This window comes from Chlorocebus sabaeus, chromosome 4 (genome assembly GCF_047675955.1).
Source record: "Chlorocebus sabaeus isolate Y175 chromosome 4, mChlSab1.0.hap1, whole genome shotgun sequence".
Lineage (NCBI taxonomy): Eukaryota > Metazoa > Chordata > Mammalia > Primates > Cercopithecidae > Chlorocebus > Chlorocebus sabaeus.
Window position 1 is genome coordinate 2,810,969 of NC_132907.1, and position 16,427 is coordinate 2,827,395.

The 16,427-nt window shown below is 35.9% G+C and overlaps 1 protein-coding gene across 8 annotated transcripts in view; it reads left to right on the forward strand.

Annotated features, from left to right (window-relative positions):
* KIAA0825 (KIAA0825 ortholog) overlaps window positions 1-16,427 on the forward strand; it is a 495,887-nt gene that overhangs the window by 184,324 nt on the left and 295,136 nt on the right. For all 8 annotated transcript variants that reach the window (XR_012092698.1, XM_073014582.1, XM_073014579.1 and 5 more), the window contains one exon: window positions 12,179-12,358. Coding sequence is in view for 7 of the 8 variants with exons in the window: in XM_073014582.1 (XP_072870683.1) it covers window positions 12,179-12,358 (180 nt within the window). In the remaining variant the exon portion in view is untranslated. The remainder of the gene's footprint in view (window positions 1-12,178; window positions 12,359-16,427) is intronic.

Here is a 16,427-nt window from a genome sequence, read left to right on the forward strand (position 1 = left end):
TGCACAAAACAAGTACTTCTAGACCTATGAAAAGGTTCAGACAGCCACACAATAATAGTGGGGGAGTTCAACACCCCACTGACAGCATGAGACTATCATCAAGGCAGAAAATTATAATAAAAGTTGGAAAAAATACTTACACCATTTAAAAATTGCCTTTATAAAGCTTATATTCTTTGGGATTGATTGCTGAGGGCAAGGTGGAAAGGACAAATCTTATAAAAAGTAGACAAGTTCAGCTACTAATAATAAGTACCATAAAGTACTTTTTATTCTTTTTTTGAGACAGGGTCTTGCACTCTCATCCAAGCTAGAATGTAGTGGTGCAATCACAGGATCACTGCAACCTCAAACGATTGGGCTCAAGCAATCCTTGCACCTCAGCCTCCAAAGTAGCTAGGTCTACAGGTGTATACCATCTCACATGGCTATTTTCAGAAAATGTTTGGTAGACATGGGAGCTTGCTATGTTGCCCAGGCTGGTCTTGAACTCCTGGCCTAGAACAATCCTCCCTACTCGACCTCCCAAAGTCCTGTGATTTCAGGTATGAGCCACCATGCCTAGCATGCTTTTCTAAAACAGTGTGACTAATAGAGATTGACAAATTGAGTGATAAAAAGACTTATGAAAAGCTGACACCTACTTATGCTTATATATGGTTTCAGAGTAGATGGAAAATGTCCTTATTTAGTATTAGCTATTTGGAACATATGTACACTCTTTCAATATTCATGAACAGGGCTGGCAAATTTTTTTTATATACAAGACCAGATAAAAAATATTTTAGGCTTTGTATACCATACAGTCTTCATCATAATTGTTGAACGGAGGGAAGAAAAAGTACTATCTTTTCTTCACCAATTGCAAGGTTCTTGGCTGAAACTCCATAACAAAGGACAGACTAATAAGAGAACAGCATAAAAATGTATTTAAGATTTCTTTTTTTACTATTCTTACCATTTTAATTGATACATGATATTTTACATTTTTATGGGGTACATGTGAGTATTTGTTAATGCATAGAATGTGTAATGATCAAGTCAGGGCATTTGGGGTGTCCATCATCTGGAGTATTTATCACTTCATTTATATCATTTCTATGTGTTGGGAACATTTCAAGTCCTCTCTTCTAACTACTTTGAAATATACGATATTGTTGCTAACTATAGTTACCCTACTCTGTTGCTGAATGCAAGAACTTATTTCTTCTAACTGTATGTTTGTAGCCAGTAACTAAACTTTCTTCAATACCCTCTTACCCACACACTATTCCAAGTCTCTGGTTTCTATCAGTTTATTCTTTACCTCCAATAGATCAAGTTTTATGGCCTCCACATATGAGTGACAATATATGGTATTTGTCTTCCTGTGCCTAACTTATTTCATGTAAAATAATGACCAGTTCCATCATCCATGTTGCAGAAAATGACATGATTTTATTATTTTTATGGCTCAATAGTATTCCATTTTGCATATATACCATGTTTTGTTTATCCATTCATTTGTTGATGGACTCTTAGGTTGAATCCATATCTTTGCCATTATAAATAGTGCTGCAATAAACTTGTAAATGCTGGTATGCCATTGATACACTGATTTCTTTTCCTTTGGGTAGATATCTAGCAGTGGGATTGCTGATTCATATGGTAGTTCTGGCCAGGCATGGTGGATCATAACTATAATCCAAGCACTTAGAGAGGGTGAGGCAGGAGGATTGCTTGAGACCAAGAATTCGAGACCATTCTGGGCAACATAGCAAGACCTTGTCTCTACAATATTAATAATAATAATAATAATGATAATAATAATACAAAATTATCCAGGCATAATGGCATGAGCCTGTAGTCCTGGCTACTTGGAAGGCTGAGGTGGGAGGATCACTTGAGCCCAGCAGGTCAAAGCTTTAGGGAGCCAAGATCACATCACTGCACTGTAGCATAGGCAACAGAATGAGACCCCATCTCAAAAACAAAACAAAGCAAAACCAAACCAAAACAAAACCAAACCCATATGGTTGTTCTATTTTTAGTTTTTTGAGAAATCTCCGTATTGTTTTACATAGTGGTTTATACTACTTTATATTCCCAGCAACAGTGTATAAGTAAGTGTTCCCTTTTCTCCAGATCCTCCCAGCATTTGTTATTTTTTTTGTCTTTTTGGTAATAGTCATTCTAACAGGGGTAAGATGATATCTCATGGCCTGATTTACATTTCTCTGATAATCAGTGATGTTGAACATTTTTCATATGTTGACCATTTGTATATCTTCTTTGAGAAATGTCTGTTCATGTCCTTTGCCCATTTTTGGTGGCATTTTTTTTTTTTTTTTACTGTTGAGTTGTTCAAGTTCCTTATATACTCTAGACATTAGTTTCTTGTTGGATGAATAATATGCAAATATTTTCTCCCCTTCAACAGGTTGTCTCTTAATTTTGTTGTTTTCTTTGCTGTATAGAAGCTTTTCAGTTCAATTAAGTCCTGTTTGTCTGTTTTTGTTTTAGTTGTCTGTGATTTTGAGGTCTTAGCCATAAAGTCTTTGCCTAAACCAATGTCCTGAAGCATTTTCTCTATTTTCTTCTAGTAGTTTTATAGTTTCAGATCTTATGTTTAAGTCTTTTATCCATCTTGAGTTTATTGTTGTATATGGTGAGAGATGGAGGTCTAGTTTCACTTCTTCTGCATACACATGGATTTCCCATTTTTCCAGCACCATATTCTAAAGAGGGTGCATGTTTCCCCAGTGCATGTTCTTGACACCTTTGTTGAAAATCAGTTGGCTGTCAATATGTGGATTAATTTTTTGACTCTCTAATCTGTTACACTTGTTTATGTTTCTGTTTTTCTATTACTACTATGCGGTTTTTGTTATTATAGCCTTGAAAGAGATTTCCAGGTAGTGTGATGCCTCCAGGTTTGTACTTTTTGTTCAGAATTGCTTTGGTTATTAAGGCTCTTTTTTGGTTCCATATGAATTTTAGAATTGTTTTTCCTAATTGAAGAATTACATCAGTATTTTGATAGGGATTGCTTTCAATCTATAGATTGCTTTGGGCAGTATGGTCATTTTGACAATATTACTTATTCTGACTCATAAGCATAGGATTTTTTTTTCATTCTTTTTGTGTCCTCTTCAATTCCTTTCATCAGTATTTTGTAGTTCTTCTTGTACAGGTGTTTCACCTCCTTGGTTAATTTTATTCCTAGGTATTTTTTGTAGTTATTATAAAAAGAATTTCCTTTTTGATTTCTTTCTCAACTAATTCGTTATTGATGTACAGAAATGCTACTAATTTATGTACATTGATTTTATGTTTTGTAGTTCTACTGAATTTATTAATCATATCTAAGAGTTTTTTGTTGGAGTCTTTAGTTTTTTCTAGATATAAGATCATCTCATCAGGAAAGAAGGACAATTTGACTTCCTCTTTTCCAATTTGGCTGCCTTTTATGTCTTTTTCTTGCCTGTTTGCTCTGCCTAGGACTTCCATCCAGTACTGTGTTGAATAAGAGTGGTGAAAGTGAGCATCTTTGTCTTGTTACAATTCTTAGAGGAAAGACTTTCAACTTTTCCCCTTTTAGTATAATATTAGCTATAAGTTTGTCATATATGGCTTTTATTATGTTGAGGTACATTCCTTCTATGCCTAGTTTGTTTAGTTTTTTTTAAAAAAATTTAGAGATTGGGTCTCACTGTCTCATCCAGTCTGGAGTGCATTGCCACATAGTTCATTGTAACCTCAAACTCCTGGGCTCAAGTAATTGTCCTGACTCAGCCTCCCATGTAGCTAGGACTACTGGCATGCATCAGTATGCCCAGCTAAGTTTTGTGTTTTTGTTTTTGTTTTGTACAGTTGAGGTCCTGCTGTGTTGCCTAGTCTGGTCTTGAATGCCTGGCCTCAAGTGATCCTCCTACCTTTGCCTCCTAAAGTTTTGGCATTATAGGCATGAGCTTCCATGCCTGGCCTGTTGAGAATTTTTATCACAAAGGGATACTGAATTTTCAAATCCCTTTTCTTTGTCTATTAAGGTAATCATATGGTTTTTCTTTATTCTGTTGATGTGATGTATCAGGTTTATTGATTTATGTATGCTAAACCATCCTTGCATACCTGGGATAAATCCCACTTGATGAAGGTGTATTTTTTTTTTTTTGTTTTTGTTTTTTTTTTTTGAGACGGAGTTCACACCATTCTCCTGCCTCAGCTTCCCGAGTACCTGGGACTACAGGCGCCCGCCACCACGCGCGGCTAATTTTTTTTTTTTTTTTTGTATTTTAGTAGAGACAAGGTTTCACCCTGTTAGCCAGGATGGTCTTGATCTCCTGACCTCGTGATCCACCCATCTCGGCCTCTCAAAGTGCTGGGATTACAGGCGTGAGCCACTGCGCCCGGCAGTTGTATTATTTTTTGATGTGCTGTTGGATTTGATTTGCTAGCATTTTATTGACAATTTTTGCATTTATGTTGATTAGGGATATTGGTCTGGAATTTTCTTTTTTTGTTGTATTCCTGTCTGGTTTTGGTATCAGGGTAATGCTGGCCTCATAGAATGAGTTAATTAGAAACATTAATAGAAACATTCCCTTCTTTTTAGTTTTTTAGAATAGTTTGAGGAGAACTGGTGTTCTTCTCTGAAAGTTTGGCAGAATTTGGCAGTGAAACCATCTGGTCTTGTACTTTTCTTTGTTGGGAAACTTTGCATTCCTCCTTTCATCTCGTTACTTGTTATTGGTCTGTTCAGGTTTTCTATTCCTTCCTGAATTAATCTTGGTAGGTTATATGTGTCCAGGAATTTATCTGTTTCCTCCAGGTCTTCTAATTAATAATCTCTGATTATCTTCTTTATCTGTCTGTGGTTTCAGTTGTAATGTCTTCTTTTTCATTTCTGATTTTGTTCATTTGGATCTTTTCCTTGGTTTATTTTGTTTATATTTTCAAAAAATAACTTCTTCATTTGTCATTTGTATTTTTAAAGTCTCTTTTTCATTTCGTTCTGCTCTGGTCTTTATGATTTCTTTCCTTCAGCTAATTTTGGGTTATGTGTGTTCTTGTTTTTCTAATTCCTGGAGGTGCATCATTCAATTGTTTATTGTAAGCACTTATTGCTATAAACTTACATCTTAACACTGCTTTTGTTGTGTCTTGTAGGTTTTGTTGTGTTTAAATTTTCATTTGTTTTAGGAATTTTAAAAAATTTTCTCTTTAATTTCTTTCTTGACCCAGTGGTCATTCAGGAGCATGTTGTTTAATTTTTATGTATATTTGTACAGTTTCCAAAAGTTTCTTTTGTTGTTGATTTCTAGTTTTATTCCTCTGTTATGATTTTCATTTTTAAAAGTTTGTTGAGACCTGTTTTGTCTCCTAACATATGGTCTATCCTGGAGAATATTCCCTGTGCTGATGAGAAGAATGTGTATATTTAATATAAGTTTTATATGACACAAGAGTTTTCCAAAATGAAGATCCAAAAACACAGAAAAAACACTGTATTTGTTGTGGACAGTTATATGGAAGTATTATTGGACACAGGAAGTATGATCTAATGGCAATAAACTGTGGGAAACTTAGTAAGACCTGTTTGCTCAGGTTTATTATCTGTGTGAAAAAAAGTTATATTAATTGAAAGTTTTGTAAATAAATGATAGGTCTTTATATTTACATATATTATTAGCCTTTTATACAACAAAGTGCAATGTTATTAAACTAATTTTCTATTTAGATTTTAATTTTATTTTAGTTAATTTCACAGTGAACTAGGCTGTGACATCAAAATTTAGTATTTCCTTGAAATAATTTTCTTGTGATACTTCATGTCTTTTTAATTTATTGGCCTGGTGTTTTAGGTTTTGAATCCTTATTTTACATGCTATAATTTCTATTTTTACACTTTCTCTCTAATACCTGGATTGAAAATGAGTCTTTCAGCCTCCTCCCTTTGGTGAGGGATGCTCATTAGTGCCTGGTTAATTCAGAGTCCCTGAGCTCATGGCACACTCTTCTACAACATTGCTGCCAAAACCACTTTAGTGTCTCAGCAGGAGCTTGTCATTAACAGCATTCTTGTAGAAAGTAGAAAGTAAAAATTAAGCAGGCTGGGAAAGCCAAGTGCTAGTGTACCATGTATGTGTAAATCTTTGGTACCAATAAATAGTCTCCTGGTGGGTTGGTGGTTGAGTTTCTTGCCTGAAACCACCCTTCTTTTGAAGCACTAACAAGTTGAAATTCTTGAAAGGAGTTTAAAATAATGCATGCAGCGAAAAGAGCCCTTCAGTGTTATTGAGAAGACATTTGTTTATATAATCTATAAAACATTTGATAAAGAAGGCAAATGAAATTCAAAATAGCATCTTTACTACTAGGATTTTTACTGGTAAAATCTGGATCAGAGAATATTGCTTTAAATATGTGGCTTGCTGATACTGCTTTCTAGAATTAAGCTTATCTCTCTATCGCTCCAACCCCCCAACTCCCCACTTATCAATCCCTAAACCACCAAAAGAGCTGAAAACTACAAGACTTCCTTGCAGTGGCAGAGCTTACCCTAATAAACCTAAGACCAGGCCAGAATGCAAATCTTTGTCGTTAGGCAAACCCCAAAAGAGAAAAGCCAACTGGGCTAAGACATCCATACCTACTTCCTTTCCCCAAACTCAACACTCTGATGAGTCACTCCTCTTTTGTTAGTGCAGGGAAAATGAGAAGTGGGGTGAGACCAGAAGTGTGACTCATATTAATGGGAAGAACATACAAGAGTCCAGGTGTGGGTTAGATGTTGCTCTAATGGGAAAACACATCTTAGGTAAAAGTATTGATTGAGGGAGGCAAAGTGGATGACATTTGTTTGAGCAATGGAAACTTTAGGCAGATCTAGAAAACTCATTGACATTCATGTCTTTCACTGCTGAAAACTCCATAAAGACACACTGGGAGAATTTTATATTAGAAAAACAAAACAAATGTCTAGTCCAGAAGGCAGAGGGAAAGACGAGAGTTAGACCTATATTTTGTGGAAAGGGTAAGGGACTATAGGGAAGAAAAACGAATACCTTTCCTCACCCATTGCAAGGTTCATGGCTGAGGCACCTATAATAAAAGACATTAACAAGAAAAAAGCATACAAATGTATTTAATATCAATTTTACATGACATGGGAGCCTTCAGAAAGGAAGACTTGAAGACACAGGGAAACCTTTCTATTTTTAGGTGTGATGAAGAATGGACAGTGGGGCAGAAGTATGATTGGACAAAGGGAGTATAATTTAATGGCCATAAACTGGGGGGAATTTAGCAAGGTCTGATTGCCCACATTCTTCTCTGTGTCCCTGTGTTTTCAGAGAGGGGGACGTTTCTTTCTTCCAGCTATACAGAGGGCACCTCTGGAATGATCTACTTTAGAGGAAAGTCAGAATTCTGTGAAGGCCTGTTTCAGGGGAAAAGGGCAGGAGAAGGTCAAAGAAACCTTCCTGCTTCTGCTATTTTCTCAAATGCCAAGGGGCCATATTTTGGGGTAGTGCATCCTAAACCCCATCAGGACTAAATTAAAGAGCAGGTTAAAAGAATTAAACTATTGCTGAGTCATCTTGAAAGGAACAGGGGAATATCAGAATGAAAGAGAGCACAAGAAGAATATCCCAATAGTGTAAGAAGTTCAAAACCTAAGGAAGAGCAATGTTTATGGATGAGCGCCTGGCAAAGGCGTGGACTTTCACCAGGTTTCCAAGCCTTATTAGATGATGAATGAGGCCCAAAGTAGAAATTATCTTGGAATATTGGGGAATCAGAGAAAATTATAAGTCTGGATATGTAAAGCATTATGGAGGACTTTAAAGGGCAGGTAGAGGAGTTTAAATTAATACATATTCTCAGAAGTATTTTGATTAAAACAAGAGGAAAAGAAAACCTAAACTGTATTAATGCTGTTAGAATCAAAGAAGAAGGGACATATTGGGGGAAAAAAATGAACATTCAATTCATTTTGAAAAGGGGAATGGGGGTAGAGATGTTTATTTTATTACATTTAACAATTCAGAGAAGAAATAAATACTGCTAGGGCATTGAGCCTAGAGATGAGCACATACGGTGATCTAGACAGAACTAGGGAACACAGCAATGAGCATAAAAGAGAAAGATCAGAGCCAGAAATGGATAATTTGGAAAGTTCTGCATAAAAAGAATCTTTCAAGTCAAAGGAAAACAGAATTGCTAAGCCAGGTAAAAAGCAGTGAGGCTGGAAGAAGGCTAAGGCCACTGTTCTGGGGGAGCCCCCATGAACCAAATGCCCCTTCCCACCACCTGTTTTTGTAAATACAGTTTTAATCCAACATAGCCTTGATCCTTCATTTACATATTGTTTATAATTGCTCTTGCGCTCCAAGAGAAGAGTTGAATAGTTGAGACAGAGACCAAATGGCTGACAAAACATAAAGTATCTGGCCCTTTATAGTAAAAACCTACCAACCCCAGATAAAAGAGGAAAAGCTACCAGAAAAGATTTGCCAAAAAGGAACTCTGAACCCAAGAAAGTATAGCTGCAAGGAAGTCAAGAGAGAGGAGGATTTCAAAGGAGTAGGTGAAAAGAAAGGATACAGTGGGTGTGGGGAGGATGAGGCTTAGGGAAAAAAATCTTTGAACGTTATGACTAGCAGGTCATTATGTGCCATTCCAAAATATCAGTTTCTAGATGGACCAAAACCTATCACAAAATACTCAAGAGATGTATTTGTTTCTCCCTTCCTTCCTTCTTTTCTTCCTTCTTTAGCATTAAAACATTGTTTTAGTATGAAAACAATCTATTTTTTTCTGCCTTACTTCCTTCTTTTCTTCCTTCTTTAGTATTAAAACATTTCTTCCTTCTTTAGCACTAAACATTCCTTCTTTTATTCCTTCTAAAATTTAATATTAAACATGTAGCACTGATCCAGGTGCTGTTGGAAGATACCTAAAGACAAGATGTGCATCCATAGAAAGTCATATAGAAAATAGTACTAAAGATGTAACAAGACAATATATGTGAAAATGTAAAATGCCATATGAAATTAAAGAATTTTGCATTAAGGCAATACATTACCACATACCATATACATAGTTTGGACTGAGTGCTTTGCATTCAATGGTTATTGTCAATAAAATGTCAAAGCAGGCTTTGAGAAATTTGGGATTATAGTGTAATTCAGACAGCACAAACAAATTCTTACTACCTTTGTGACCTTGGGACAAGTCATTTAGTTTCTCTTCACTTTACTTTGTTCATCTGTAAAACTGGGAAAAACAACACCCATTCCATAGAACTATTCCTCATATTCACCCTGGCATGTGCATTTCCATTGCATGATTTGCAGGGCTGTATATTATTCATGCTCTGTTGATTGCCTAGCTTCATCTCCCATCTTCCTCACAGCAGTCTCACTTCAACCACATCACACTGCCAGCAACTGCTTGTCTTCTCAATGTTTCACCAATTCTTTGGTCTTCCTGGAAAGTACTCTCCACCTTGATCTTGTCATGCTGATAAATTTCTACTCTTTCTTAAAGACTTGGCAGAGACATGGTCTGCTTTGTGACTTGTCTGTGTTCCCTGAAAAAATTTAAAGCATCATCCTCTGCATTTCCACAGTGCCTCATACTGAAAGCACTTAGACTTAAGTTGATCAAACGATTTATCATCCTAATTGAGACACTTTTAAAAGTGAAAGAGGATGCTACTAGTAATTACACCAGGACAACAGACCTAAACCAGGACTGCCCCAGCAAACTCAGATGCATGGTCACTCACCTTTTCCTTATGTTGAAGTAATAATTATTTGTCTGTCATCTCCTCCCCACCCCCAACAAAATATACACATATATGCACAATCCTTGAGCCCCTGGAAGGGGATGGCCTCAGCACCTGGCCCAATGACACATAGGAAGCAGTTGATTAATCAATTAACTTATTGATTAAATCATGATGGTTTTATTGGAGGAGAACATTATAGCCTGATGAAATGGCATAGAAACAGAAAAGGAGATGGGAGGGCACGTTTACAAGCAAATAAACTCTGCTGGGTAGAACAGATGTTTGGGGGTTGGAACATAATTTGGGAAAGGATTGTGGAACTCTTGATCCTCAATCAGGATAAGGAATTTTTAACAGTGGGGGAAGGGGAAGGTTAAAGCAAGGAATGACATGAGGATAATGGGTAATTTTATGTAAGATGAATAGGAGGGAGCGGAAAGAAGAGGGAACTGCAGAGACTATTTGGATAAAATATTAAATTATGAAAGCCTGGATTAGGAATATTTGCCATTTCACATTTTATGCTTGGGGACAAAGTCGAGACCATTTAGACTGCAAGTAACAGAAATCCAAATTAGCCTGGTTTAATCAAAAGAGGGAAAATTGGCTGGGTGTGACAACTCAGGCCTGTAATTCCAGCACTTGGGAGGCTGAGGTAGAAGGATCACTTGAGGCCAGGAGTTTGAGACCAGACTGAGCAACAGAGCAAGACCCCATTTCTACAAAAAAAAAAAAAAAAAAAAAAGAATTAGCTGGGTGTGGTGATGCACACCTTAGACCTACTTGGGGAGCTGATGGTGGAGAATCACTTGAGTCCAGGAGTTTGGGGCTGCAATGAGCTAAAATCATGCCACTGAATTCCAACCTGGGAGACAGTGTGAGACCCTATCTCAAAAGAAAATAAAAGTGGGTAGGAGGGCTGAATTTGTCAGCTCAGCAAGCATAAATATGTAGGCATTGCTGGATCCAGGTCCTCAAACAGTGTCATCTCATTAGGAATCTTCTCTCCTTTTCTTAGTTCTGCTTCTTACTATGTCAGATTCATTCTTAGTCAAGTTCTCCCCAAAATGGTTTTCAGCAACTTTCAGCCTACTTTCTACTGGGGTTAACAACCCCAGAACACTGCTTTGCCAACAATTCTAGTAAAAATCCTAAAGAAGGTTCTCATTGGATACCTGCCCATTCCTGAACCAGTCACTGTTGGTGTGAGGGGTTATGGTCTGACTGGCCAGGGCTTGGTTACATGCCCACTCCAGATGATAGAGTTGGCTTCACCTGAACCAAATAATCTAAGTGTGTGTGGGGGGTGGGGGTTAGGGTTGGGAGGATGGAGGGGTGAGGCACACAGATAGGAGTAGGGATATCTCGCTAAAGGAAAACTAACTTGTTTTGAAAAGAAAGAAAATGGGTATTAGGAAGCAAAACCAATAATGTTCTCCACATAAAGTCTATGATGTTATTTCTCAGTTTGAAGAGAACAGTGAACTCCTTTAGATCATCAAAATCAAATCACAGAAAAAAAATTTCAAGAGGAAACATAAAAGTAATGATATTCCAAATGAGCAAGAATAAAGATATCTATTTGTTCTGAAATACTTTAGATTACATTTATACAATATAGTTAAAACATAAGAGCTAAAATATAATTTGTTACCTTTAACCCAATAAATATGTTGTTTATTATAATAGTACATATCTCATGCTTATTATCCATAGAAAACAAAATATTATTTCATCTTTCCATCCAAACTATGAATGGAATAGTACAGAAACTTATGATTACTGATCTTTGAGAAGGCCGTTATGGAGCCAAAGGAGGGTTGAAAAGGACAATTAAAATGGCCCAATTTTTGTTGAATTCTTTATATAGTCTTATTGAGGAACGAATTGATAAGACTCTTCAGTTTGATATGACAAGGTCTGTGGATTTAAGAAACACTCATAAATTTGTTTGTAGAATTGATAGCATAATTCTGGAAAAACTACAAATGTGAATTTTCCCATGGTACAATGTTAGTGTTCTAGTTGTCTAGATTAAAAAAATTTTTTTAGAATGAATATCTATTATTCTTAAATTAGAAAAAGAAACAAAAAAGTTTCCTTAAGAGAAAGAAGAATTATGACATACAAGGAAACTAGCGTTGACCTTGAAGTGGTGTCATTGTGGTCTTTCTCACAGGTTTTTTTGGTGGTTGTTTTTGTTTGTTTGTTTTTCCATAAATATCCATGAATATCTCAGAAACAACATTGAGTTGGATGGACCATTGATTTGAAATAATGTGGTAATTCTCTGATTATGTAAACATTATTAAACACCATTTCCACAGCATTATGCTAGTGTACGTAATAAGAGTTTCATCATATTCACTGATACCTTACTAAATCATTTTGATTCCTTTCAAGAACGTACCTTTCAAGAACAAGTTTCTGACACAGAAAATAACCTGAACCAAGGACCCAGCTTGGTGGAAGCCATCTTTAAAATATTGTACCATTGCAGTTTTTCTCCACAAACATTTGCAAGTGTTTTTGTGAGCTACATGGAAGAAGAGCAATTATGGGACTTTTTATATAACATCCCAGGTATGAGACATTTACTATTTGTAAAAGAAATGTTCTATAGATACTTATATGTACCTTTAGAGATGTTTAGAAGTTGTATTGATATTGGTTTTGCTGAATCTGTTGTTTGTGAAAGTTTACCTTACATTTTTTCAGTATAAAGCCTTCGTTGGGAATCATTAATTATTAGTTCCCATAAAATTTCATATACTTTGGGACAAGATGCAAGGGAGGTTGAAGGGAAAAGATTTTCTTATTTTATTAATTAGGGAATGTTCTGTCATAAAATTTTATTTTAATATTTATCACAGATTATGTTTTGCTATTGAGCATATAAGATATTAGTAAGATGTGAAAAGTATTTTGTGATTCTTGGGTGTATTTATTCAGCAAATTAATGGACAATACTATTGGTCAATTTTCTTCAGATGTATAAGGCATTTATTATTATGACCACAGTGCGCCTCTCTACAAGGCAAGCATATCCTGTGATTCCTTTGGAGAGAATATATTTTTCCCATCTGTATTGTTCTTCTTCCTTCAGCTACAGAGAATAATAAAGGCAGTGCAGGTTGTATGTTTGAACAGAAGGTTTTGATGCCCCACCCTCTGGCCAGTGTAAAAATTCTCACATTGTCTTATCCTTCATATTCTTCCTCTAAATTTTCATATTTAATATCTTGGGAAAACAAAGGATGAAAACTTAGACAATGATTTTTATTATTATCCTGCTATTCAAATAGTGATTTTTATCATTTACATTTAGTTTTCAACCTATAAACTTTCTTTTATCCTGCTTTGGAACCTGAAGTTTCGTAAAATATTTCCTAGGCTTCATATAAAATATCTAACTAGTTCATAATCACGGTTTCACTCCTCCCAGACTTTTTGACTATCCTCCAGATATTACTTGAATATCATTCTAGCTGTTTTAAAGTCATTATGTTTCATCTTCTCTTGGTCATTATCCCTATAAAATAGTAATAGATAACTTTATGTTATGATTTCCAAAATTCAAATCTGTCATTTAAAGTTTCTGTAATAATGATCTCCTTTTAAAATGTTATCTCCTAGTTGCCATGCATTCCCTTACTGCTTCTTGCTTCCTCAAAGGAAGGGCATGTTTCTAGGTAAAAAGGCTGAATTAGAAGCTTGTTGTGTTTCTGACGTAGTCTTTACTGAATTGAAAGAAAAACGACCTTGAAAGTTCTGCCACCCTCTACTGTTTTTAGTTGTTTCTGGGGAAGTAAGAGCTGGATTTTCTCACAAGATTATAAAGAATCAGTGACCCTCATGCTTCAACCACTATTTATCCTTCAACTATTAGGTTCCTGAACCATCTTTGACACTCAGCACAAAACTACACTGAAAATGACCTACAAGATATAAATGGATTTCTGGTGCTGCTAGCGGAAAATAAAACTGTTTCTTGCTCCTAATTTGACATCTCTCCATCTACATATTGAGCAAACCCTCCCCCACATGGTCAGACAAGTCTCAGGAAGCAGACGTTGTACATATTCATAGAGCCTGAATTATGTGTGAAAGCTCAAAGCGGCAGAACTTCAAATGGGTGAAACTCCCTCACCCTTTGTATAAGTTGTTGCTCCATAAACATTAAATATTCTCAAACCTGATACCTGCAGTGGTCATGAGGGTCTGAACTTTTCTCTTTTCTCTCCCATTTAAGTCTTTGAAAAGGTCTTTTTTTTTTTTTTTTCTGTTAGCAATCGTGGTTATTTTTAAAACCCTAGTAAGATAATAGAAGGTACTAATTCATAACAAAATTAAGCCTTTTACTGTGACTTTTGTTTAATTTGAAAACATAACATGTTTACAAGAAATACAGCTAAGACATGTAATCATAATCCCACAATATTTACATTTTATCACTAATAGATCTATTCTTCAGTAAATATAATTAATCTACTCAGATTAACTAAAGTACGTTATTTTAAAACTTCACTGCTGTAGTTTCCTCATACTAAATCACTGTCTATGATTTCAGCATAGTTTACCCATAAAGCATCACTGTCTTATCATTTTAGGGTAAAAGGACAAAGATGAAGTGGTCAGTATCTTCATCTTACTATTAAATAAACAAAAAGCAGAAATATTAAGAGAATTGCCTAAGACTGTCCACCAATTAAGTTGGACAGACTTAGCACAAGAAACCAGATCTCCTCTCTCCTAAGCCAGCAGTCCCCAACCGTTTTGGCACCAGGGACCAGTTTTGTGGAACACAGTTTTTCCACCAGGAGGGGGATGGTTTCAGGATGAAACTGTTCCACCTCAGATCATCAGGCATTGGTTAGATTCTCATAAGGAGCAAACAACCTAGATCCCTCGCATGCGCAGTTCACAATAGGATTTCTACTCCTATGAGAATCTAACACACTTCTGATTTGACAGGAGGAGAAGCTCAAGCAGTAATGCTCACCCACCTGCTGCTCACCCCCTGCTGTGTGGCCCGGTTCCTAACAGGTCACAACCCAGTACTGGTCTGCTGTCTGGGGGTTGGGGACCCTGTCCTAGGCCATGTTATTTCTCATTTTTTTCTACTGGACTAAAGTTTTTGAGACACTACTTTTATGAACATATGAATTCAGTAATGAATTATACAATCTGATTTTATACTTAGAATTCCATCTAACACATAACTCCTTAGACTGGACATAAGCTAGGGAGGGACGACAAGAAGGAATATACCCACTTAAGATTACTACAAAAGCTATAAACACAAAAAATAATTAAGTCAGAGACTAATGTGGGTGTTTCTAAGGCCAATGCACTCTATAATAAATAGATTTGCTAACAATCATTGGACACCTGTGTCTTCAAAGTAGATCAAGCATTATTCAGTTAGACAAATGCAAATATCAAAGCATACATTACCTCAACTGGTTTTTAAAACAATGTCATAACAGGCTTGTAAATGAGGCAAATACTGTCAAAAATGCCCGTCTAATATGATAGTAATATATTCAACAAGTATTGTTCACTTGGCTCCTTGATATGGCATTGGGCTTACTTTCGTTTTCCGAATCAGTTTTCTTAACTTTCTCACAACCTTTGGGAAAAAAACTTTCAATAACCTAGCAAAATTTCTCAATTAAAGGTTAAGATCCAAAGTTTCCACTTTGGTTTTCTACTCCTCCTCAGCCTCATAAAGACCTTTAAGAAGAGTTGTTTAGAGAGTATATATATGCTATATTGTCTTCTTGTTGCCAAAATTAATTTACAGTGCCTTACCTTCCTATCAGACACAGTGATTGTCTCTATTACCTACATAAACACCTGCAGCATAGTATAGGTAGATTTTAAATGTAAGCTTTCATATATTGAAAGGCTGTCTTTGTTCTATGTTGTAACTAACCATTTATTCTGATCCGTTTGTCACCATTCAGTTTGTTTGCAATTCACCTTAAAAATGTTTTAAAATATTTTGTTGATTGAGTACAATAAAATTCACTCATTTCAAGTGAAGAGTTCAGTAAGTTTGACCAATGTATAAATCTGTGTGACAGCCACAACGATAAAGATATGGAACATTTTCTGTCATCTTCAAAGGTTCTTTCATTCCCCCTTTGCCATCCATTCTCCTTTCAAGTCTCAGCACCAGGAAGACACTGACCTGCTTTTTGTCATGATAGTTTACTTTGGATATTCTAGAATCTCATATAAATAGAAATCTATGTATTCTTTTGTGTCTAGCTTCTTTTGCTCAGCTTAATGTTTTTGAGAATTTTATATTATGCTTTATCATTAGTTTATTTCTGCTCATTGCTGAGCAGTATTTCACTGAGTAGTACTTTTTTAATCCACTTGCCAGTTGGATGGACATTTTGATTATTTCTAGTTTTTGGCTACGATAAATAAAGCTGCTATGAATACTACTGTATGTCTTTGTGTGACTACAGATATCCCTCAGTATATATGAGGAATTTATTCCAGGAACCATTCCCCTTATTAAAAAATCCATATACTCGGCCAAGTGTGGTGGCTCATGCCTGTAATACCAGCACTTTGGGAGGCCAAGGTGGGTGGATCATCTGAGGTCGAGTTTGAGACCAGCCTGACCAATATGGAG